The sequence below is a fragment of the Schistocerca piceifrons genome, chromosome 1 (assembly GCF_021461385.2).
Source record: "Schistocerca piceifrons isolate TAMUIC-IGC-003096 chromosome 1, iqSchPice1.1, whole genome shotgun sequence".
Taxonomy (NCBI): Eukaryota; Metazoa; Arthropoda; class Insecta; order Orthoptera; family Acrididae; genus Schistocerca; species Schistocerca piceifrons.
In genome coordinates, this window is record NC_060138.1 from 1,101,987,071 (window position 1) to 1,102,014,227 (window position 27,157).

A 27,157-nucleotide genomic window follows, 5' to 3' on the forward strand; every position below is an offset into this window, starting at 1 on the left:
CCTCTTGTCTCAGAGTCCATGTTTCTGCCCCATATAGTGCCACACTCCAGACAAAACATTTGCCAAGCCTTTTCCTTAGACCTTCCTCTAATTTGCAACATAAGTGTCTCCTCTTTTTGTTGAATGCCTCCTTCGCTGCGGTAATTCGAGTTTTTACCTCATGGTGCCATCTCAGATCTTTAGTTATTGTGCTTCCAAGATATATGAATGCACTTACCTGACTAATGGTAGCTTGTCCTATTTTAATATTGGACAGTCTGTGCCTTGTACTGATGATCGTACTCTTTGTTTTTGCTGTGTTTATTTGCATCCCATATTCCACACAAGCTTCATTCGGGTCTTTCAGCATGTTATTCACTGTCCGCTCACTTTTTGCCACTAATACCATGTCATCAGAAAAACCTTATACATTCTATTCTCTTTCCACCAATACATATTCCTCTTTTCCCATCTAAGGCTTTCTCAATAATCTCTCCAAGACAGGCGTTAAACAACAGTGGGGAAAGGCAACGACCTTGTCTAACAGCTCGTCTAGTGCTGCGTCCTTCTGACATTTCATTTCCAATCCTTACCCTTACTTTCTGGTGTAGATACAGATTCTGTATCAGTTGTCTCTCTTGCCAATCTACACCTTTCCTCTTCAAAATATCCACCAGCTTGTTCCACTGAACTCTGTCAAAAGCCTTTTCTAAATATATAAAACCAGCAAATATTTCTCTATCTTTTTCCATATATCTTTACCCTATAGTTCTTAACAGGCCAATAGCATCTCTTGTTCCATTTCCTCTTTTAAATCTGAACTGCTCCTCTGCAATCCCTCTATCCAGTGTGCCATATAGCCTCCTATTCAACATTCTCAGCAGCACTTTAGCTGCATGAGACATTAGACTGATGGTCCTATGCTCTTCACATTTTTTAGTATTTCTCTTTTTATCTATTGCTATCATACCTGTTGCAAGGAAGTCGTCAGGCCATTCCCCTTTGTCATATATCTCATTACATAGGTAGACTATTTCTTTTCTTGCCTTGTTTCCCAGACTCTTCAACAGTTCTGCACGCAAGTCATCAATTCCACATACCTTCCTATTCTTCATCTCCTTCAGCACCTTTTCTACTTCTGCTTCCAAGATGGTGAATCTCTTTCTAACTTCCGGCACATATTGCTCCTCTTCAGCCTTAATTTCGCTTTGTACTTCATCCCCCTTATACAGACATTCAATATATTCTTGCCATCTGTTCAAAACCTCCTGTGGTTCTTCTGCTGGAGTACCATCCGCTCTTTCTATTTCCATCTCATTCCTCTTTCTTTTACATTCAAAAACTATCTCACTAGCCAGTCTTTAAATCATTTCATACTTTCCCTCTTTCTCCATTTTCTCTGTTTTGTCACATTTCTATTTCATCCATTTTCCCCTTGCTTCTTCAGCTTCTCTTCTTAATTCATTATTCAGTTTCCTGTATCTCTTTTTGCCTTCTTCAGTTCCTACATTTTTCCACTTTCTCCACTCTTCCATCTTTTTCAACATGTATTTTGTTATCCATTCTTTCCTGGTACTATTGGATACTCTAATTCCTAGTACTTATTTGGCAGAGTCCATGAGTCTTTCCCTCATTTTTATCCATTTGTCATTAACACTTTCATCAACACCAGTGGCGTAGTGTGAGGGGAGACTTTGAGACTTAGTCTCCCCTGTATTCGTGCTTAAAAAAGATGCAATAGTAATTCACAACAAAAATATAAACAACTTTCTACTAAGAGCACTAAATGTGCGAAGACATCAGCTTTGTAGCCCGCGCTGCCGCACTCTGAGTATTGTTGTATCTGCCTGCTTGAGACTCGACTGCTCTCAGTCTCTGCCTCTGCCTCCCTACCCTTACCTGGCTGTGTGCATCTGAGCGTTAGTGGCATTCTCGGCTCCCCTCCACTTCCCCTCTTCCATGAAGGCAGGCACACTGCACTTGCTAGCAGGTATGGAGATTAGTCTCTGCCGCTTCTATGCTGGATTTTAACACAGAAGTGAAGTCGTGCAGTTTGTGTTCATAGTCATTCTTGTATGATTTTAGTGCATATTTTCGTTGTGTAACCAACATGAGTGAGCCAGCAACTGAACACCTTATAGAATTTTTATTAAAAACACCTTTTTCTACATTAACGTACGAAAAAAAGTGAGAATTGAAGGACAAATGACCTACTCCTATACTCAGTTAAGTTTTAAGTGAAGCCAAACAAAAACACACTTTTCAGACGGCTTGGTACGAAAAGTATGCTTGGCTGACTGCGAATGCAGTCAATAATATATTACCGTATACTGTTATATATGTCTTCTGTTTGGTGGTGAAAAGGAATGATGCAATGAGGGCATTTGTACAATAAAGAACTTTGACAGGAAAGCACAAATTCATCAGATATCAAAATGTCACCTGCAGAAAAAGAATCATTTCAGTTATTGGGCAAAGTAGAATTGAGCATGCCCTTTCTGAAGCCGCTCGTCTGACAGCAATAAAATACAACAAACAAGTTGCATCCAGCAGGAGAGTATTGGCTCGTCTTATTCAGGCAATTGTATTTCTTTGTAAACAAGAACTAGCCTTTCGCGGCCATCGAGAAGACGAATCCTCCAGCAACAAAGGTAACTATCTGAAACTGTTGGATATAGTAGCTCAAGGAGAGCAGTTAATCCAAGACCATCTGTCATCATCTTCAACCTTTAAAGGAACTTCTCCAGATATACAGAATGATGTAATAGAAATGATAACTCTGGCAGTTAATAAGAAAATAAAATCTGAAATTGAGAACTGCACTTTCATTTCGATTAAAGCTGATGAAACATTAGACGTGTCATGCAAGAGTCAAATGAGTATAATATTCAGGTACTGTATTCCAGACAAAATTGAGGAAAGATTCGTTGGCTTTTACGATGTTTCTGGAGATAAAACTGCTGAAGGTTTGTCAAACATTATTCATGCAGTATTGAAAGAATGGAATGTGAAAGGAAAAGTGGTTAGTCAAACATATGATGGCGCTTCAGTAACGGTGGGCAGAGAAAGAGGACTACAACAATTGGTGAAGCAGTTCTGTCCGTATGCGCTGTTTATTCATTGTTACACACAACAACTGAATTTGGTACTGTTACACGCCTCCAAAATCATACGACAAGTATGCATGTTTGTAAGTTATCTTACTGCATTCCATTCGGTTTTCAGCAGATCATCAAAACGAACTGTATTGCTAACTGAGAAAGGATTTAAACTGTCACATGCGAGCAACACTCGCTGGAACTTTTGTTCTAGGGCAGTTTCAACAACATCTATTCATTTCTCAGGGCTATATAGTGTTTTTAATTATATATTTGATGATACAGACTCTCAGTGGGACCCAGAATCTTTGAGCTGTGCTGTGGGAATGAAACGACGGATGGGTGATCCTACGTTTGTCTACTTGCTGTGCTTCTACCGAGGGTGCTTTGTTTATGTTGATCATCTCTTTAGTGTTCTTCACTCAAAATCTGTCAGTATAACTGCTTGCCACGACGAAATAAGAATTGTTTTGAGAAACTTATGACAATTAAGAACGGAAACATTCGTTGATCCAAATGAGGGAAGTTTTAACTCCGCAATCTTTCACGTGGAGAGCCATACCATGTACTGCTTGGGAATGTAATGTGGCTTGTGTTTGAATGGCAACTTATCATTCTGTGATAGTCAAAAGACATCTCTCAGGACACTAGCTTACGAGATACTGGATTTGCAAATTGTTCAGATGGAAAGAAGGTTTCAAGACTTTCCCCAAATTCAGTTTGTTGAACTTTTGAACGAAAAGTGTTTCCTAAACTATCAAAAAGAATTCTCAAAGTTGAAACTGCTTCAATTATTAGAACAGTACTCTTTTTTCAAACAAGAACAACTTGAAAATAAACTGTGTAACATATATGCTGATGAGGAAAAACATTATCTCCAAGAATCCTCTTAGAGTACATTGCCAACAATTATTTAGACTCCGTTTATGAAGAGACAACGAAGTTCCTGCATTTGGTTTTGACCCTACCTGCAACTACAGCAAGCAGTAAATGAAGCATGAGTACTCTTAAATGAGTGAAGAATTATTTAAGGAATTCTATGTCCAACATCCGGCTGTCGTGTTTGAGCATGTTAGCAATGGAAAAGACACGTCTTGGAGAGCTATCCTGTGATAAGATCTTTGTAGACCGAGTTATAGACTTATTCGTGGAAAGAATAGACAGGTGCATTGCACTTATGTACAAGAAAATATAAGTGCATTTTCTATAGCTGCTGGAGTTCTACAAATTTGTCATCGTTTCTTGAACAAGTTATTATTATTATTATTATTATTATTATTAGTGGCAGTGGTGGTGGTGGTGGTGGTGGTGGTAGTAGTAGTTGTTGTTGTTTTATTTGATGCATTTTGTTTCATTTGTTTAAATTATTGTTTATTGTACCATTGTGTCTCCCTATAATCACTGCAGAGTCTCCCCAACCTTTTCAACCATGCTACGCCACTGATCAACACTACCTCTGTCCCATTTTTCCATAAATCTGTTTTCTGAATCTGATGCCTTTCCTACCTTATTGAGTCTTTCTGTGTTTAGTCTTTATTTTGCTTTACCTCTCCAGACTTTTTTCAACTTCACTTTTATTTCTCCACTATTAGGTTGTGGTCTGAATTTATGTCCACTTTTGAATAAGCTTTGGCATTCTCAAACAGTTCCTAAAATTTTTTGTATCAGTATGTTGTCCATCTGATATCTTTCCCTATTCAAATTTGATATCCATGTGTAATGTCTCCTTTTGTAGTGTTCAAATAATGTGTTAGCCACTGCTAATGAATTTTCTTTACAGAAACTAATTAGTCATTCACCTCTCTTATTTCTTATTCCTAATCCAAATTTTCCTACTATATCTTCATCTCTTCCTTCACCCACCACTGCATTCCAGTCCCCCATGATAATAATACAGGCATTTCTATTTTCTTTTTCAGTGAGTTCTCGTATTTTCTCGTAATATTCTTCCGCTTCCTCATCTCTATGCTGACTGGTTGGCATATATACCTGTATTAACACCAAATCTTTTGAACTACCCTTCAGTCGTATCATCATCAGTCTTCCATCAATATATTGTACCTTCATTACCTTATTTTTCAGCTTTTGCCCTATCAGTGTTCCTACTCCGTTTTCACCACTTTTGATTTCCTCTAAGTAAAAGAGTTTATAATCTCCACATTCTATCTCCCCATCTCATTTCACACAAACCAAGGGCATCTAATCTGTTCTTTTTCATCTCCTGTTTTGCATTCTCTAACTTTCCTGCTTGCAGTGGTGTCCTCACATTCCACATACCAATCCTTATCTTTCCTTCCTTCATTGTCCCTTTCTTCCTTTCAATATGTCTACTCTCAATGTGTTCCCCTCTGGGGGATCCAAATGAGGGAAGTTTTAACTCCGCAATCTTTTACATGGAGAGCCATACCATGTACTGCTTGGGAATGTAATGTGGTAGTTTCTCATTTCTTTCCACATAGGCAATAGGTTGCCCAGCATAAAATCAGCCACAAACTATGATTCAGATGCTGTCTGTAGCCACCCTCTGGCATACAGTCGCTACTTGTACTCTTTTTGTACCCAAAGAGAAGAGGTGCCTCTTCCGGCCGGCAGCTTCACCGTTCCGAAAGACTCTTTCTCCGCTGTTGCTGCTGTTGAGGTCTTATACATACAACAGGAAATGATAGGAGAAGGACATGGTTAGGACAGGTTTGGGATAGGAAAGGGGGAGCAATAGGCCGTTGTGGGACACACTTTATCTGGCTCCTCCCCTTTGGCCTGTCCGGTTTGGGTGACCCTTCTGGTAGCTAAGCTAACGCTGGATAGCCCTCCAGATCCACAGAACGGACAGTGCTATGTTAAGGCGGTGTCCCCTGAGGACAGGAAATACGGTATGTAATTTTTTGTTGAATACTATTAGAGGGAGTGGAGTGGAAGAAACATGTCCTATCCTACACACAGGACTTGCACAGGCAGAGGTATAGTGCAGAGATAGCGTCTCCTGTCTCTCTCAGGCAATGCATGTAGTTTGACTTTGTACTGAGCCTCTGTCCTCACTGTGGATTATGAACTTTCTTTTCCAAAAAGTGTTGTAGGCAATGCCTACATTGGACCGATACTGCTTCATCACCTATTCCAGTACTAACAGCCCAAACTCATTACAGCACAGCAAACTGTAAAATGGCTTTCAACAGTGGCTATTACAGTGCTGCTGTACACAGCATTGCCAGATCGCTAATGCTGGCAGTGGCTAGATACAAAACATCATGTGACCAAAGTCTCCCAACTTCTGTAGATTTAGAAGTTGGGAGTGGAGCATTAAATAAAAAGTTTACAGGCTAACCTACACCTTCACCTGTGTTCTGCCAGTCAACAAGTGGCTGTGATGCAGGAAGCACAGTGTACTGTTGTCATTTACTCTTCTTGTTCCACTTGTGAATGGTGCTAAACATGAAATACCATCTGTAGAACTCTGGGTCTGAATTTTTATAATTTCATCATTTTGATTATTATTCTCAGTGTAAATGTGATTAAAAGATATCTAATAGGTACAGAACATAGCTTTGTTTATCGAATGTAACAAGTAACTTATTAGTAAATACAAAACCAAAAGCAAACTTTCAACTACGGGACTGAAAATGTGAAGGGCCCAACTTTCAGATGTATGTTACAAAAGGCAATGTTGAATCAGAAAGATTCACTGCAAGTTATGTCTTGAATAAAATATGTTTGTTACTCACAGATTGCAGTACCTGGAGACAGTGTTGCCAGTATGCAGGCAGTCACACTTGACAAGGCTCTGCATGCGCATGCAAAACACAGCAAGCATGTGGCGGCTGAGGAACAACTATGAATGGTGTGTAGCTAATCACTAGTGCCCAACTCTGTGAAATGTCAATCAAACATTGTTGTAGTGAAAGCTTAATGATAGTATCAGAAAGTTACTATGAACACAAACTGAAAAGAAACCAAAGTTTTGCCAAGAAACTAAGTCTAAATAGATAAATGGAGCACAAATATAGCATAAAAGTTGTACTTGGTGCACTAGAGCAGAATTTAATTCTCAACAATTATGGCTCTTATTTAAAGTTAATTAACAGGGCAAAAACATCTTCTTGTTCACATTACACATACCAAAACAGACCATGACCAGTGTGTGCTGAAATTTATAATTCTGTCTTTAACACAGTCCCATGGAAGAATAATATGACGGCTATCCAGAAAGTAACAGACGGTATGGTCAAGTGTGGCATTGGGCAGAGCTACAGCTGCCATATTGATGCCATAGTGTTCCTACACTCAGTACGTATCTAGTGGTGGTAGCACGTGGTCTGTGTCTCTGCTACTTGTGATGTGTTAAAATATGTGCTGCAATAGAAAATCCTGCCATTTGCGAGGTGTGCTCTGTGATCACGTTTTTCTTGGCAAAAAACTGCAAACCAATTGAAATGTATCAGGACCTTTGTGGTGTGTATGGAAGAGGAATAAAGAGTGTAAGCTGAGTGAGGCAATGGTGCATTGATTTTAAAATTGCTGTATCGGTGTTCGTGATGATGACTGCAGTGGTAGCGCTGTGCTGTTGACTTGACCAGCACTTGGATGGGCGACTGTCCAAGTCTGCCAAGCACTTTTGGCAAGAAGGGTGCACTTAGACCTTGTGAGGCCAATTGAATAACTGCTTGATTGAGAAGTAGTTGCTCTGGTCAAGAAAACTGACAACAGCAGGGAGGACAGTGTGCTGACCACATGCCCCTCCATATCTGCATCCAGTGATGCCTGTTGGCTGAGGGTAACCTGGTGATTGGTCAGTATCATTCGACCTTCTCCAAGGCCTGTTCGGGTGGAGTAATATGTTTACTACCAGAATGAATGCTGAAGCAGTATCTACTCCATTGAGGGCATTACCTGCAACTCTTTTTCGAAAAGTGAGAGGAGATGCTCCTTACAAGACTAAAGTACAGGCATTGTTAGAGGGAGACAGGAACCATTTCTCTTCCTGTGCCAGTCTGTGTGCAGAATAGAACTTGCTTCTTCTACTCCCAGCAACCCACTCTCTTATGGCTTAATAAAATGAATACAGAGTGTGTTTCATCAGTAATTATTTCAACACTTTTCTTGCTTTACAGACTGTGTCATTTCGAATAAATCATCGAGTTTTTTTTATTTGAAGTGACACAACTCGTAATCCAAGAGACACAACTCGTAATCCAAGAAGAGATTGTCATGCACACCGCCACAAGAAACTCAATGAGCAACACTAAATGAATTTTGTACCATATATCTATTTGCTTAGATCCTCATTCAAGCTGTATGTGTTCAACACAAATGCTGCAAATTAGTTCCATTTTACTGCAATGGACTGCCATAGTAGTCTAAGCTTGCTGTGTCCTGAGTGCTGTTGACTGTTAGAACATCTCAGCACTGTCTTGCCCATAGTGTGGTTGACAGCTGTTGAAGTTTTAAGACATTTGCATGTTTACCTCTTAGCTGTGGCAGAATACATGATCAGTTTGAATTCAGTTCTATTGGTGGACTCTCACTGCACCACACCATTTGGCGTAAACCTAAAGATGGCCTTTGAATGTGCAGTAGATGATTTTGTTTCAGATCCATGTCAGTGCTGTAGATGACTGATTAACACTGATCTATGTAATTTACTGTAAACCTAACATATGCCATTACAGTTGTCAGTAAATGATTTCATTGTGAGTTCAATGTCGGCACTTAAGGCAGCATTTCACATCACTTTTTAGTTTGTTGTAAGTTCAATAGATAATGTTTTAATCAAATGATTTCTGTTGATTACACATATTCACACTTTGCTGTATTGATGTTGCCTGCAGTAAAAAGTGTCCATCCACAATTAACAAAATAATAAAATAAAATCTGCAAATGTTGAGTTTTTTTTAGTATTCAGCACCCATTGCATAGTGAGAGGGATGGCAATGTAACACCTAAGGCATGGCAGCCAGGTCTTACACTGCCAACATACTTTTAGTTTGTTGTATTTACAGTTATCAGTACCAATTCCTTATACCTCATTTCACTGCTCTTCTTATGGTTAATTTACGTACCATATCAAGACATGTTATGGTTAAAATACTGAAGAAGTACAGTTCAAAGCCTTGACCATACTCTTTCTAAGTCAATGTGATAGACGGCTGAGGGCAAATTTTTCTGTAGGTACTGATGTGATCCTTCTGTGAGAGACATACAGGAGAAAGTAATATGTTACTTGGTTGTAATATGCATTCTCAGAATTTTAGCAGCACTGTGCCTCTCATGCAGAACCAGCCACTTGAGTGTCTTTGCAATGATAAAACATTTCCTAAATAAACCCATGATGAAACGCGTTGTTTTTTTTTTTTTCTTTTTCAAATATTTCCTTTCTCTGCTGTTAATCCAACTCAGTAAAGGTCCCAATGTGACATGCAATATTTAAGATTTGATTAAACAAGGGCACTGTAAGATAAATGAATTACCTTTCCTTAGAATCAATCTGAATTTCAGTCTGCCATGTGCTTTTTCTACAACTGGTTTTATATTTCTACAGCTCTTTAAATTGCTCAAGATGCCTTGTACCATTGTGACTGTCTCAAGTAACGTAATCAGACAATAATGAGTCTTTGCACCTATTTATGTGTGGTATGTTACATTTGTGAATATTCAAGGTCAAGTGCCAATCCATTCACGAAGTGTTTGTTCTCTGCATGTCTTCTAGTTTCTATACAACAGCACCATCCACAAACGACCTCACAGAATTCCTGATTGTGTTCACCAGGTGACTTACATATATTCTGTACAATAAAGGCTTTAAACTGTGCATTGGGTAAAAGCAAAGCTAGTTTTACATAAAATGATTTTCCCCTTAAGAAGAATGTGCTGAGTTCTATCTGTTAGGAACTCCGCAATCCAGTGACAAAGTTGATCCAATGTTCTATAATATGTTGTTCACTAGAATTGTATGGAACTTCTTTCAGAATTCAAGGAACATGGTATTAGCCTAGGCACCACTATCCACTGGATTGTTGGATCCCTTGAAAATAGCTTTCTGAGTTTCAGAAGATAGCTGCATGCTGATTCTCACATATGAGATTTCTGGTCTCCAAACAGGTTGTAATATCTATCCATCTATCTATCGCTTGAGCCTTGTTCCGTGGTTATACAGGGTTGGCCATGGTTAATCGAATTTGGCATGTTAATTTTAAGGGGCGGCTGGATGCCCTTCCTGCCACCACCCGGTACCCCCCGGGACAGAATTAGTGTACCCAATCTGTCTGTGTCCAGTGTATCCATGGAATAGTGCGAAGGTGTGCAGATGTCCGAGCCGTGGAACTTAGGCGGAATGTGGGGACCAGCCCGGTATTCACCTAACGGGATGTGGAAAACCGCCTAAAAACCACATCCAGGCTGGCTGGCACACCGGCCCTCGTCAGTAATCTGCCGGGCAGATTTGATCTGGGGCCAGTGCGCCTACCCAAGTCCAGGAAGTGGCGCGTTAGTGCTCTCGGCTACCATGGCAGGTCAAAAAGGTCGTAATATGTGATCCCATAATTCTACATCACACTGACGTACTAAGTCTAGGCTTATAGCTCTGTACATCTGTCCAATGATCTTTAAAGTGATAATGGTCTGCATCTTTTTTTTCATATGATCTATCACATGTATGCTTTGTCTGTATATCATTTCACTTGCAAATGTAATTCGAAAGACAGAAAAGTAAGTTCATGTTTGTGTTCTACAGGGCAGACGATGTGTTCTCAAAGACTGCTGCATGATTGAAGATGACACTGTACTACCACCAGAAACAGTTGTTCCATCATTTACGCGCTACTCTGGATCACCTGGTGTCTGTGTTGGTGAATTGCCAGAATGTACACAGGATTTAATGATAGAATTTACACGAAATTATTATCAGCATTTTCTACCAGCAAAATAAGACATGTATTTGTGTAAACCTACTGTGTGACACTTTTTCTGTTACAAGATTGCTTCAAAGTTGATATTTACTCATGTAATTCAAGTGGACAGTTGAAGTGTAAATAACAGCAGTACATTGGAATGATGTGCAAGTTCTCCTTACAAGGAATTTGCACCAAAATTTTGTGATACTTTTGTCTGCTGACATGTTAAAGCAATTTCGTTTTTCTACCTTTATTTATAGTAGTTTCATTTTAGTTCTTTTCTTTAAGATATGTCCATTTACACTGAAAGGTGTGTGTGAAAGAATGCTACAATCAGTTATGAAATTTTTCTTCTTTGAGCAGTTTATGCCGCAGGAAGAAATTTGTAGATTACTAAGCTCACTGGACAAAAGAAGCAAAATTTAATACCCTCTAATTCCACATCTGGACCTAAAAACTATCTGGATTTGATTAGAAAGTGAGACCACGGGGTTGTGCAGGTACACAGCATCCAGGTTAAGCCACTTGCTGAGGATTTGATCTTGCAATTCCACCAGATGTGGGGATGCTGATGTCGGTATTTTACGTGCTGTTCTATATCCCACAGATTTTGAATGGGATGCAAGTTAGGTGACTTTACAAGACAGACGAGATGTAACAGTGTGGGGGAGTGTTCATAAAACCAGTGGCACACTCTTTCAGCCTGGTGTGCTGTGCTGTTGTCATTATTATGTGCCTGCATGAGTAGTGGCATCTTGTGAGGTGACAGACTCTGAATGTTGATTTCATACAGTTCTTGTCAGAAGGTTCTCTCTCTGACAGACTAGGATGGACCTTCATTCACTGCCTGATGCAATTCCTGCTGGGTTTGGAAGCAATTTTGATTCACGAGCTTTGAAACGGGTCTCCGATCCCTCTCAGTCAGGATCGTTCTGTGACCACAACTCTGATGTGTTTCGTGGCCACATGCGTTACACCACTGCCTGTAGGTATGTTCAACAGTCTGCTGTGAAATACAAACAAATTCATTAACTTCACACACGATATGACCATGGGCACGGCCAAACACAATTGCCCCTTTTTGCCACTCTGTCATACCCTTACATTTACCCATGTTTATGTACATGCTCACTGAGAGGCAGTGCTTGCACTGTTGAGCACATGACTCAATCGCTGCACCACTTGTAAAGGCGTGACGATACGTCTGTGTCTGTGCGTTGGAGTGATTAATTTTTTGTCTGGTGAGCTTATGTTTGATTTACATACCAAATCACACTGTTTAAGTATCTAAAACTGACAATGTTAACAACTATATCATTAATATTCTATCAGAATCATACCATTAACATCTCATGAGTATTTAGTGAATGATTTTTCCATTATAAATTATTATCAATTAGTGGAATAAAAAACTGGTTCAGACACATATACTTAGAGACATGAATGTGTTAAAACTAAAGGTACGGGGCTGAATAAAGTTTAATATTCCACTAATTTATCAGATGCATTGGTAAAAATTACTGTTTTAGGGATTCACATACAGTATATAATGAAAAACGCCATTTAATCTTGTAGAACAAATCAGTGTGAAGAGGCTCATGTAACAGTAGAGGAATTCTACAAATGCTCTAGAAATCTCACAAAATGAAACAGTCAACTGCTATTTATACTACTTTTATTCGTACTACTTACTGCAGCAAATATATAAAACATTTTTTTTATACCTGCTGAAGCATTTCCTTTCAGTACTATTGTAAAAGAAAATCTTATGATCTGAAGTCAGTGTGTGTTCTTAGTGTACAAAATGTGGAGGACCATGTGTACTGAAGGAAGTTATATTAAGGAGCTTGACCACAAAGTTTTCAAATGTTAGAAATGACGACTATTTAGCAGCCAGTCTTTGTATGTTTGTAAGCACTGATCATTGTACTTTTATTTACTTTTTTCTCTCTATAGTCATAAAATTGAAGGCTTTTGCAAATACAATGGTTATGATTGAAAAAAATTATATAAAACAATCCATGCCTTATATACACTCCCAGGCAAATGTAATAGACTACTATTATTTTCGGTATACATAAATGATAAGACGGACCGAGTGGGCAGCAATCTGCAGTTGTTTGCTGATGATACTGTGGTGTATGGCAAGATGTCAAAGTTGAGTGGCTATAGGAGGGACAAGATGACCTAGACAAAATTTCTAGTTGGTTTGAAGAAGGGCAGGTATCTTTAAATGTAGAAAAAATTGTTAATGAAGATGAGTGGGAAAAACAATTCTGTAATTTTTGGAAACAAGCATTAGTAGTATCCTGCTTGACACAGTCACTTTGTTTAAATGTCTGGGCATAACAATGCAGAGAAATAGGAAATGGAACAAGCATGTAAGGATTGTGGTAGGGAAGATGAACAGTCAGCTTCAGTTTATTGGAAGAATTTTGGGAAGGTGTGGTTCATCTGTAAGGGAGACAACATATAGGTAACTACTGCGATGTATTCTTGAGTACTGCTTGAGTGTTTGTGATCTGCACCAGGTCAGATTAAAGGAAGACTTTGAACCAATTTAGAGGCTGGGTGCTAGATTTATTACCAGTAGGTGAACAACACACTAGTAATACGAGATGCTTCGGTAACTCAAATGGAAATTCCTAGAGTGAAGACAACATTCTTTTCGAGGAGCACTATTGAGAAAATTCAGAGAGACGGCATTTGAACCTGACTGCAGAATGACTACTGCCACCAACATGCATTTCACATAAGGACTGCGAAGATAAGATATGAGAAATTAGGGCTCATACAGAGGCCTGTAGCTAGTCACATTTCCCTCGCAGTTTTTGTTAGTGGAACAGGAAAGGAAATGACAAGTAGTGGTACAGAGTACTCTCTGCCATGCACTCTATGGCAGCTTGCAACGTACGTATGTAGACGTGTATGTTGAGATCCACTTTATACATTACATTTTAGTTCATGTACTATGGTCTCAAACTGATTCATAACTCAAAAAATACCATATAACACATCATAATTCTCATTTAAATTAGATACAGGAATATAAACATTGTTTATAAATAAAAAAAATACTTTGTACTGAGTAAGTTTAGCAGCTTGCCAACTCAAATAATTGATTAACGGGCTTTAGTCTGCCAACTTTAATCTTGTCTTTTGTCAAAAGCAATTATATTTTATACTGGTGCTCAAATGCATGTATGGGGTGGGGGGAAGTTGCGGAGATAGTAATTGTAGAGGTCATTTGTTATGAACATATAAAAGTGTGCATTCTGCATTGAGTTACTAAACAGTAAGAAAAATGCTTATGTACTACTTGATGTATGAGGTAACTGAGTTGCTCTTTGTTTTGTCAGTGTTCTGTAGGTGTTATTAAAGCCTGGTTTGCACTGAAGTAAACACAGACTAATGAGTGTCAGCAAATGAGCATTTTACCTGCTGTAAACTGTAGGCGAACAAACAGCATTCAGCTGTATTGAGTTCGCATTCACTGTTTCTCACTCATGTTCTACTGATTGTCGGTTTTTCAACCATCAAAGGAAGTTCACATCCTCTGCGCATCAGTGCTAACAGCATGCAGAACATTAGTCTACTGTTTTTTTTGCATGAACTACTATTGTTGACATGTGTAGCGTGAGTGGTGGAATGGTTTGAAGGGAATGTTATGTTGGTGACAGAAGAATACAGATACAATGAGAGCTTGTGAGGCTGAAGAGATCCACAGCAACATGCTGAATGAAAAGAAATAAATTCATGAGGTGCTTCTACAGGCAGAAACTGACTAAATAAGTGCAAACCTTGTGCTATTCCTTTTTAATAAAAATAAATACAATGAATTTCCTTGAAATTAAACAAGTATGAATACATATCTTTTATCACTACTGATATGCAAACAGTCACTAACATAGATGTCTCCAGTTGCTAATAGTGTAAATGCTAACTAGCCTTTCTTCAGGTTATGTTGCTCACTGGTAATTGATGTTCCACTTTTACATTTTCCTCGTCAGTTGTAATGAGAAGCCAGCAAAAAGTATCAACTGACATATGTGTAAAGTTTCAGAATAAATTAAGGAAAGCTGGAGGTGAAACTCAGTGTTAAGTGCACTACCTGCATGCATTTCATGCTTACATACAAATTCAAACAACTGCATTTTTCTTTTACTTTGACATTTTGTTCGTATTGTCAGGTACTGTGCACTCACCGCATTCAATGATCCTGTCTGAATATCTCAGTTTTGTATTGTGGCTATGACTAGTGTTATACTGAGTTAAATCAGTATGATGATTATTATTGGTGGAGGCATATGACTGAATGATTACGGAGATTGGCAAATTGTTGTCACTCTGGCGTAAATAAGGCTTAAGAATTTGTTTCTTGTGTGAGGCTTTAACAAAGCACTCATGAACTCTAGCAGGGATATTAACATTGGGTTATCAGTGCAGTGTTTACTTTGTCATAAATAATTCTCACTTTTTTTCACACAACGTACAAACACAGAAATTTGGTGTGATGTCATTCACAGTTTCACAAGTGCTTTATTCCAATTGTATTTGAGATTTGAACCCAGTGGGTTAAGGACAACATCTGTTATCCTCAGCAGCACCAGTTATCCTTTAAGCAGTCAAGACTGAAAATACAGGCACTGGTTAAAATGCACTTTACCAGTAGTACACTTAGGTGGCAATGATCTTAAGTTTTTCAGACAGACAAGATATTAGCTTAAATGTGCGTAATGAGAATCACTGGTCACCTACAACTCACCGTAAACTGGAGTTTGATGTATATGTAAAAATTTAACGGTGATTAATAGGATCTTATAAATCCCACTTTTAACTTCTGATTCCTTGAGAGATTTTTTTCCCCTGCACAAGTGCAAACCACAGTGATATAATCTAAGGTGATGGTACAGGTCAGGAAATACAAGTCATCTGGTCATTACATTCACCAAACCAATAATCCACGACATTTTCAGCACAAGTTTTGGGACATTATCGTATTAGGCAAAGCAACTCCCTGGCAGAAATATTGATGGTGCTGTTTGATAAACATTTTCATCTAAAACAGTTTTGCAGATGTTACCAATTACCTTTTATTTCAATACAACTGCAGGATCCACTGAAAACCTCTTATGACGAGCCAAAGTATACCAAAGCTGCTCCATTTCCACAGCTGGAAAAATACATTCTCAGTTGTATATAGCCTGTATGTACTACTACACACAAAACATTCTGAAATAAGCAACTGTGTGAAAGTAGATGCACTGGTCTGTCTTTTCATGTTTTGACTGGCAGTACTTCAGGTTTTTTTTACCCCTTGCATTTTATGGTGGCGCTCATAAGTATTACAAGGAATATGGATATAGTAGCTGCACTGTGAATATTTTATTTACATTGTCGCTAAGGCATGGATTTGTTGCCTCTATGTTCTCTCTTCACATGAATTTCAACAGTGTATTTCATGGTAGACCTCATCTTATTCAAGATAACAGCCATTTTTAATGCCATAAGGTCTGTTTAATTTCGTTTAGTTTTTCTTCCAGTTTTGTCTGCAGCCACTGTACTGTCAGGACATGATGATAAGTAGTTCTGGCTCTCCATAGTGGAATTGTGAGCATTCTTATCATCAATAACTGACCATTTGCACTCATCTGTAAAACCCAACATGACAGTAGTTTTAAATATAGGTACTGGCGGCTTATGACATTTCCATAAGTGTCCTACTACATGAGAATGTCAGTGTGTTACAGTTAGCTGGAAAAATGATGAGATTATAAAATTACTGTCCCATCATGGTGACAGATGTAAAGCTCCTCTTTTCAGCTGTTTTAATGAACTTTGCAGCTATTGGACTCGAGTATGGGAGCTTTACATAGAGAACGTGCTTCGTTATGGAATAAACCTGACTATGTACCTAGTATGAACATATCTCTCCTCCTACTTTTCAATTATTAAAAATCTGTTCAGTTGAAAAATGTCACTCTGAAATAACAACAGAACAAATTAATATTACTTTGTTTTCTTGTCCTTTTAACACATAACACACTTACTTCCCTTACAATGCCTAAACTCATCAAATCTTGTGTTATCAGTTAAGTTCATTTCGCATTTATTCTAAAGTAACCATTTGTGTGTTGCATATCCACATTAATTAAATGGGTAATCACTGATCAGGGAAGCCTTTTCATCTTCATTCCACCATCAATATGTTTTTCCATGAAAGCTATTCATTAAAAAAACACAATACTATTTGAACCATAAGTCTCGTAACTAATCCCACATGCCTTTCTGTGAAATAACTTTATTACTCAAACACTTGTTTTGTACAAACCATCATAAAATTTCAGCTTTTAACTGTACTTACTAGCAAATTCGTAATAGTACTTATTTGTGACATGGTTGTGCGTGACAGGTACATGCTGAAGCTCAACAACTCACTCATGACCAGTAGCGTTGGGGCATTGTCAGTGTTATACAGCAAGACAGTGCTCCCTCCAAAGAAAAGGCGTGCACAGCATGGAAAATCCCAGAAGCCAGTGATAAGTAAGAAGTACAGTATCACTAGGTTTTAACATCAAAGATAGCAGTACTCCTTACAAGTGCCTCGTTAGGTAATCAGATTCTTTTGTTCGACTGTAGTGGAATTCTGTTGGAATCTATGTTGTTTTTGCCTTTGGTGTAGATCCACATAGGAGAGTATCTGTACTTTCTTGAGAAAAAAAACATTGATTGACCCCCCCCCCCCCCCTCTCTCTCTCTCTCTCTCTCTCTCTCTCTCTCTCTCTCTCTCTCTCTCTGTGTGTGTGTGTGTGTGTGTGTGTGTGTGTGTGTGTATGTGAGAGAGAGAGAGAGAGAGAGAGAGAGAGAGAGAGAGAGAGAGAGATATTCTGTAACACAAGTTTTAAAGAATTTACTTTAAATACAGAAATTATCCGAATGATTTTTGCCCCCCCCCCCCCCACTTTCCCCCTCCTTCCGCCACGATTCAGAGCACCATTGGTGTGCAACAATCAGTCGCTGTTACACAGCAGTTTCAAATATTATGAAATATTTCATGTCTTTTTTCCACAGCAGCAGCAGCCACAAAGCAGTTTAAAGAATTTAATTTAATCATAGCGTGCATAGCGAAGAGTTTATTTTATTACATTGTCAGTATTTACAATATTTTAGATGCAAGTTAGATACAGCAGCTTTGGCCTTGAAGGAAAGAATCTTAACAAACTGCCTATTGGCTTCTGTCTCGGATTCTTCGGCCGACGTTCATGTGATGATTTTACTAACGTTTCACCAGCATGAATGGCTAGGCATTGTCAAAGCTTAACCCTCCATTGCCGCTGGTGAACTGGAGCTGAGCTCGCAGCCGCAGACTATATGTATCTGGTGCGCCAACATCCGAGGGCTTCTCCCCAGTCATTTCCAGTGTGGTTCTCTTCTTGCTACCTGCGATGGTCGTTCACTGCAGTACGGGAAGCCAGGATCTGTTTTCCTTAAGGCTTTCCTCTTTCTTATTGAAGCTATTCACATGTTTTTGTATTTCTACAGCTTCTCTGAAGAAGCGGGTTTGATAGTGCTTCTCTACAGCCAGAACTTCCGTGACAGCGAATTTTATCACGTGGTCGGTCTCACTCAGTGCATGCTCTGCTACGGCCGATTTCTCCACCTGCAATGTCGCTTATGTTCTTGGATCCTGGTGTTGATTGATCGTCCAGTCACTCCGACAAACTTTTCTGCATGTGCATGGTATGCGGTATATTCCCTACATTGCAACTGGGTCCCTTTTCTCCTTTGCCAATCTAAGACACTCTTTGATCTTCCTTGTCAGTTTGAAAATCGTCTTTACACCGTGTTCGCGCAATATAAGGCCGTCACTCTGGGGATGTATGGCAGAAAGGCCGTACCAGACATTTCTTTTTCTGATTTCTTACTTTGTCGAGCTTTTGGCTCTGTTACACTTCTAATATAATTTGTGGAGTACCCATTGCTCCTCAGAACACTTTCCAGGTGTTGCATTTCGCTTCTGAGGTGCTGCGGCTCACATATTTGTCCTGCTTGCATTACGAGCGTATTAATCATGCCTCTTTTCTGGCTCAGATGGTGGTTTGATAGTTTGTGCAGTTATCGGTCCGTGTGTGTGTTGGCTTTCGATACACAGGTTTTTGCCATCCCTTGTGACCAGCACATCACAAGGGATGGCAAAAACCTGGGACATATAGTCTGCGGCCGCAAGCTCGGCTCCAGTTCACCACCAGCAATGGAGGGTAAAGCTTTGACAATGCCAGCCACTTGTACTGGCGAAATGTCAGTAAAATCAACAGATGAATGTCTGCCTAAGAACCCGAGACAGAAGCCAATAGGCAGTTTGTCAACATGTGGCCACGAAACCATTAACAATTTTATAAAGAATCTTAAAATATATAAATTGTTTAGGTGCCTTGTATGATAAAAGTGAACCCACCAACAAAAAGTAAATGCAAAGCCAGTATTTTATTCTCTTTATATATTCTTATCTCATTGGCTTGCCTACAGAAGTCTGATCAGTTATGGTTAGGGTTGGACAGAATATGGGTTCATAGTGTACTTCAGATTTAGGGATGCATGAAAACATGCAAGAAATAAGCAATGTAGGAAACGGAAGTGTAGTCACTACCGCAGCTAGTACTTTGCGGAAAGCTAGTGACAATAATCAGTTACAATTCATTCTACCGATGACTAACAAGGCTGTAGATCAGATAAGTCAGCTGGCACATACACTAATGAGTAGCAGGCTGCAAGAACTGTGGCATGCTGGAAGGGATAAGGAACTTGCCGAACAGATTAACAAGTAGTTTGAAAAAGCTAAAATAGAGATATCTGAAACGAAAAAAGTGTATTGCGAGCTACCAAATTTGGTCAGTAACCTGGTGAGTGATGAACAAAATTTATAGACTGCCCATGCAGTTATTAAAGATGACATGGAAATGTTTACTAATCGTTTAGAAAATCTAGAGCTTGTGGAGAAGGAAACTACCTTTCTCAACAAGCAAAGAAGGTAGAAATGGAATTTAATGATAACAAAGTTGTGGAACAGACTGACATTAAGTTAAAAGATGCTAAGTAATGGTATAGCTTTCAGTAACAACAATGAAGCTGAAGCGAGCAAAACTGATTTAGAACACACCAATGATGTGAAGTGGTACAGCATATTTCCAATTTGGAATGAAAAAGCTCTCTTAACAAGAAACCTGAAAGTAGCACTGCAATGGTAGCAATACCTACGGCAATGCAGCAAGTGTTTTTGGCAATCATGAACCACCATATGAATATACTACAGGGAGTTTTAGCCCACAAAGAGAACCGCAAGTAACTGGTAATGTTATGGCGGCTTCGTCTGTACCTAACATGGTGATAGAAGAAAGCCTCATCAATCATGGATAATTTCAAATGTTCAACACAGAAAAGAAGTCTGTCCGTCATGTTATATTTATCAGTGTGTTTAGGAATATACTACCTAATGCTTTGCTAGAGAAACAAAAAATCCAGCTCATTGTTTCCCATATAAAAGGTGATGGAGTACTATGGGAAAATGAGATGATAGATAGGTGTCACACTGTTGACCAAAGTGAAAGAGCATTTTTAGCGAAGTACTGGTCGCATTCAAAAACTAACATTTGTAGTAACAGTGATGGTGAATTAACTATGGTTATTGAAAATTGAGTGTAATTTTGAACTTTAGCCACACTATGCACAGAAAAATGCCAGACGTTAAGAAGGTGATATGATAATAGAACCAAAACATTGAATTCAGTGTGTTTGGAATGGACGTGAGTTGCAGCACAGCAACAATGTAAATTTCTGCCTCGCTGTCGATTCTAGCTGAAATAAACAGTAAGCAGGTGCAAGTGGAAATGTTTGTGGAACCATGTGTAGGATGCAAACCAATATGAGGAACACTTATTAAGTGCCTGCATAGTGATGTGCATTATAATTTCACAAACATAACTAATTAATAACTGTTTTACAACCTATTTGTGAACTAATTTATGTAGTACGATTTAAAACAACCACGTTTTAGAAAATGAAGGCACTAAATGCTCACGTAAGTGTAAGAGACAGTGACAGAAACTGGGCCTGTGCAAAATGGCTCTGAGCACTATGAGACTCAACATCTATGTTCATCAGTCCCCTAGAACTTAGAACTACTTAAACCTAACTAACCTAAGGATATCACACAACACCCAGTCATCACGAGGCAGAGAAAATCCCTGATCCCGCCGGGAATCGAACCCGGGCACGGGAACGCTACCGCACGACCGTGAGTGGGCCTGTGCAGAACAATAAATAGTACATTAATCAAATTCTATCCTGCAGCAAAATAACATCTGTGTGTGGTCATAATTCTATACCATTTTTAAATTTATTTTCATGAACCCATTTGTGGGCAACATTTCAGACCAGTAGCAGCATGTCTGAGAGTTCGCAAATGTGTGTTCCAGCCAGACGTTGACTCACCGACGACACTGGTTTCCTGCTAATGCACCACCACTCAAGTCGGCGTAGATAGAAGCTCAAAGAGAGAATTAGACACTTTCACCATATAAGAACTTTCGGAAATAAATAACAACAAAGAGCCTTTAATTTGAAAATATATTGATCACATTTGTGCCTACAGTAATAAATTCTGAATAAACTGCCAACACAGAACAAAAACCGAAATTAAGAAAAATTAAATCTTAACATTATAAACTGAAAAACTTTTTGTCATGTGCCATGTAATGTTGAGTTAATATATTTTGCGTAACATCTTCAATCTGTTTCTGTAATACTGTTTTAATTTCATGTTGATGTACGGCAAACAAAAGCATAAAATGAAAGAAATGAGTGGTATTGTCTGCCCCTTCCATCAGGGTTTTCCTGTCGGCCCGCATCGAAATGGAGGAGCATCCAATGAAGATTAGTCTCCAGCATACAGCATTCAACAAATAACAATGTAGAAATAGATAAAGTTTTTAATCATTGTGACTACATAACACCAATGAAATCAAATCTAGACTCAAAGACAGTATCAACTCAAATATGTTTCAAAAGGTGTGTATGAACAATGTGTAATGTATGTGAATTTTTGAACTTGTGAAGACAAGAACTCATATTATTTTTGAAATAAAATGAGATTGAATGCTTAAATGGAATGCCACTCACACAAACCGTGAATAAGAGTGTCCCTGGACTTCCAGGGGGCGAAATTGTCTTCAAATTTGGACATTAAAGACTGTGTAATTTTTGTAACTTACTACTAAAATGTCTGAAATGTACAGTAATTATTTTTCATCTAAGACATAGTCTGAACAATCTACCATCCTTGACAACTGCAATTATAAATAATAATATCTTTTCTTGTTCTATAAAAGAAGCAAGAAGCAGTCGTAATAGCCGCTATTCTTCTCTCTGTCTTACTTCTGTTTTCACTATTCTTGGAGAAAGAGTCATTTACATTGAGGAGGTGTGTATGTTGTAATTGTTAATAAATGTATAACATGTTAGCCTTGTTATTATTTAAAGTAACCTTCTGATCCCTCATGTCAATGTTTTATATACTTATAGCTGCCACGCCGCCAGAAAACAATCACATCGCTGATATGCAACAATCAGATGGCATTAATGGGCCATTTTAAATATGTCTTTTTCCACAGCAGCAGCCACAAAGCACTTTAAAGCATTTCATTTAATAATAGCTTGCATATCACAGAGTTTATTTTATTACAGTGTCAGTATTTACAATATTTTAAATCCAAGTTGGATACAGCAGCTTTGGCCCTGACTAGGAACGAAAGACTCTTAAAATATATAAATTGTTTAGGCACCTTGTATGATAAAAGTGAACCCACCAACAAAACGTAAATACAAAGCCAGTATTTTATTCTGTTTGTGTATTCTTATTTCGTTAGCTTGCCTATGGAAGCCTGACCTCTACTATATGCAAGTTTACGTAATGTAGAGGCAAGCTTGGTTTTGGAATATCAATTAACAGACCCATAAGCACTAATAAAATGAAATAATCACTGGGAGAAGTGTGTGGAATCCCAAGGGAACTACTTTGAGGGTGATTAGGTGTCCAACTTTCTAGGTAAACCAGTTTTTTTTTCCTTTTTTTTTCGCGGTCAAAGGTCGGATACTTTTCTAACAGACCTCCTATGTATGTAGATGTAGATGTAGTTCTTTTAGTTGCATTAATTCGGAAGCTGTTTTCTGCTGAACATGCTTGAGGTGTTGTGCTAATTAAGTTTCAATGCCCTTTGGCTAACTGGGCACATCTGTTTATTAGTAGCATTCATCACCCACTACAGGCCTTGACAGTGTTGGTCTAAGCAACAGCAGAGTCCACAAAGAATAAATAAAGTTCTATTTAGAAGCATGCTAGTGTGGCTTATGTTTTGAACTGACAAAAGAAATACCATCTACAATGGAAGCTGCACATGGTAACCAGAACAACTCACAAAAACTATCTGCAAACCATGTGAAATAGAGACCGTAAGTGAAACTATTACTCGTGATGAAAATAATACAAAACATTATATGAACTTACTTGAGTTTGTAAAAAAATGATTAAATGGTTAATAAACTCTCAAAAGTCAATGAATAAATAACTATGCAGTTACTGCCATCAGTCTGGATAGACACAGTGGTAATTTGTGTGTGTGAGTTGTGTTTGTATTAAAGTGTGTGTGTGTGTGTGTGTGTGTGTGTGTGTGTGTGTCTATTTGAGAAAGCGGCCTTCTGCAACTCAATGTCTCCTTATATGGTGTGCAGGAATCTGCCCGTTTCACAACACTGTCGTTATTCCATTGTTCAGTATAGTAATGTCTGACCCTAATCACAGTGAAAGGCTCTGCTGAACTTTCCCCAAATTTAGTGAAACTATTAATGAAATATATATGTTGAAGAAAATGTATTCTGGATCGAAATGTTTAATTTGTTTGAATGTCATTTATTATTTGTATTGTAATTCATGAATACTGTATATTTGACATTGTCTGTCCAGGCATGACTGATGAATGATGCAACCTGATAATAAATACCTTGCGAAAGCAAGACAGCTGCCTTAAACACTGCGCCACCTTTGTTGGTGAGTCCCAGCAGGATGAATATCCTTTACCAGTATATACTGGAATATGGATAATGACTGTTTTAAACAGAAAATTATCATCCTGAATTGCCTATTAAGATACTGTCATTCCCACAGGTGGCACTGTGACACCAATGAACCTTGAACCTATAATCAGTTTCCACAGGGTATAGAGTGTGCCCATGTTTTGTGCTTTACTGAGCACCTTATTAATTCTGGTATAGAAAAACTTTTGACAGTTATTACTTAACAACATCATTTTGTAGAAAATATAAAGAAACACGTTGTGCTGCCATCTACGTGAAAGCAGTACCAGATGTAGAGCAACTGGTGTGCAGAATTAATGTTTGGAATAATATTTGGAAGTGTGAGCCATAGAACTGTCTTTAAATAATTTTCACATCTCACTAGCAACAGTACACATATCACCTTGAGGGAACTTAGTCTCTTTTTGAAGCAGTTAGATGCTCTCATAATATACATACTCAAACACAGAAGAGATCCTCTCATATTCCAACACAGAAGAGATGTGATAGTGCTTCGGGACTTCAGTGTAAAGTTTCTAACAAATTCTAGAGACAGATCACACCTAAAAAATTTGATGTCCTCATATAATCTTGCTTCTGTAGGTAGCTTCCCAACTACAATCACTTCATGTACAAGCATACTAACTGATAACCTATTTATAGACTTGGCCATATTTGGCGATACAAGTACCAGCAAGTCCTAAAAGACCCAACTGATCATGATAGACAAAGACTCACTACTAACCCATACAAGTATCTATGAGAATGAAAGTGGCCTCCACTGGAAAATAGATGAAACTGTCCAGACTTTTCAGTCACACCTTCAAGATAGACTGTGTATAATTAGATAATACCAATTCCAAGTGTTATCATTTTCAGTAATGAAGTGGCACTTATATCTACCAAAAAAGGATATACAAGTCTCAAACCAAAAAGCTTACCATAAAGCCCTGGATAACCAATGGTATTAAGATTACATGCAAAAGGAAATGAGAGCTGTATATCAACTCAAAAATTACGACAACCCCAGCCAGTTAAACCACGATAAAAATATTGTAAAATACTAAGTAAAGTTATTCAGAAGTCACAAAGTTTGTATCTATGCTTCAAAATTAATAAATCTAGTAACAAAATCAAAATTGTATGGGAAGTGATAAGGAGTGAGACTGGTGCAAATTGCCCCAGTAGGACCCAAAACATTGTACTCAACAATGAAGGTAGACAAGTACAAAATCAAGAGCTTGTGGCATGCAATTTTAATGAGCACTTTTTAAGTGGTACTGAGAAAACAGGACACAATGGCTTCTTAGAAAATGCCATAAATTCTTGACAGCAGATATGTATAGCCCCTAAGCAGTACATGAAGCAAGAAAAACCATCATTTCTTTAAGATGTAAACATGCAACTGGTGCTGACAACATTTCCAGCAAACTGCTAAAAGCCTCCTGTAATCAGATAGTCCTAGCTCATATATTCAATACCTCTCTCAAACTAGGTTATCTTCCCTGACAGGATGAAGAATACCATTGTAAAGCCCCTCTACAAAAAAGCAATGTCTTGGATGATACAAACTATAGTCCTCTCTCTATTTTGACTGCATTTTCTAAAGTCAACAAAAAATTAATATATTCCACGATAGTCAATCACCTAAAAAGCTTTGCAATAATTAGTAAAAAGCAGTTTGGAATCAGAGAAAGTATCACTGCAATCGAAGCTATATTTCCATTTACCAATAATGTTTTGGAATGTCTTGACAAGAAAACATTACCTGTTGGCATATTTTACAACCTGTCTAAGCCCTTCCACAGTGTCAATTGTAGAATACTTATATACTATGGAATATGAGATCAAACAGGCAACTGGTTCAAATTGTATCTTCAGGGCAAACATCAGGAGACAGTGTTGGATGATTATACCATACCGATAGCACGGGTAAAGGCCGACTGGAGAACAATACATATGGAGTTCCACAAGGTTCTGTCCTTCGTTCCCTGCCATTTCTTATGTATATTAATGGCCTCCCTCTGTCCTCAAAGAAAGCAAGAAACTCTACAGTGTTTGCTGATGACCCAAGTATTGTGATAGACAGTAAAACATCCACTAACCTAGATTTAAATGCCAACCAATTACTTGCAGATGTTCTGAACTGGTTCATAGTAAATTCTCTATCAAACCTCAGCAAAACTAATTACATTCATTTCCATTCTCAACACAAAAGCTCACAGGACACAAACATTGCACATGAGAGTCAGGAGATACAAGAGACACATTGTGCAAAATTCTTAGGCGTCCATGTAGATAACAAGCTTAACTGGGAACATCACATCCAGCAAACCCTGAAAAAGCTTACCTCAGCTGCATTTGCCATCTGGAAAAGCAACAAAACCGGAGACATCAATGTCTCAAAATCTGCCTACTTCCATTCACTTATGTGTTATGGAATAATCTTCTGAGGCAATTGACCACTGTTGAAAAAATCTTTGCAAGCCCAAAAAACATTGTGCGAAATTTGTGTGGAGTGCCTCCAAGAACCTCATGTTGTAATCTTTTTGAGCAAATAGGGATACTAAACACTACATCAGAAGATCTCTTTTCAATCATTTCATTCATGCTTCACAATCCTCCTCAATATGAAACAAATGAGTCACTGCATCATCATAACACAAGAAAGAAATGTGACCTGAAAAATTTGCCCCTGGTGCAAAAAGTAGTAAAATACACAAGCGCAAAAATCTTCAACACACTTCCAAGTGGCATTAAGCACCTATGAGGTAATGATATACTATTTACAAGTACGGTACAGAGTTTTTGCTTGAAAAAAGTTTCTATTCTCTAGATGAACTCTCTAGCATAGAAGACATTTCCCATGTGTTTTGGTGTATTTCTGCTTTAATGTAGCTCGCCACTGTAACTGCATTAATTTGTGATCTGTAACTCAAGAAAGGGCTTTTTTACTTTATAATTAGCTGTTTAGATGATGTATGAATATTGTATCTTAACCCCCGTTTGTAAGCATAATTAGAACTTACTCATTGTGCTTTTTGATTATTACTTTCTAATTTGTATTCTTAA

At 38.3% G+C, this 27,157-nt stretch overlaps 1 protein-coding gene across 1 annotated transcript in view; it reads left to right on the forward strand.

Annotated features, from left to right (window-relative positions):
* Positions 1–11,212, forward strand: part of LOC124776305 (dynactin subunit 5) — a 45,761-nt gene extending 34,549 nt beyond the window's left edge. The window contains exon 4 of the mRNA XM_047251237.1: positions 10,801–11,212. Coding sequence (XP_047107193.1) covers positions 10,801–10,995 — 195 coding nt within the window. The 3' untranslated portion in view covers positions 10,996–11,212. The remainder of the gene's footprint in view (positions 1–10,800) is intronic.
* The last annotated feature ends 15,945 nt before the right edge of the window (positions 11,213–27,157 follow it).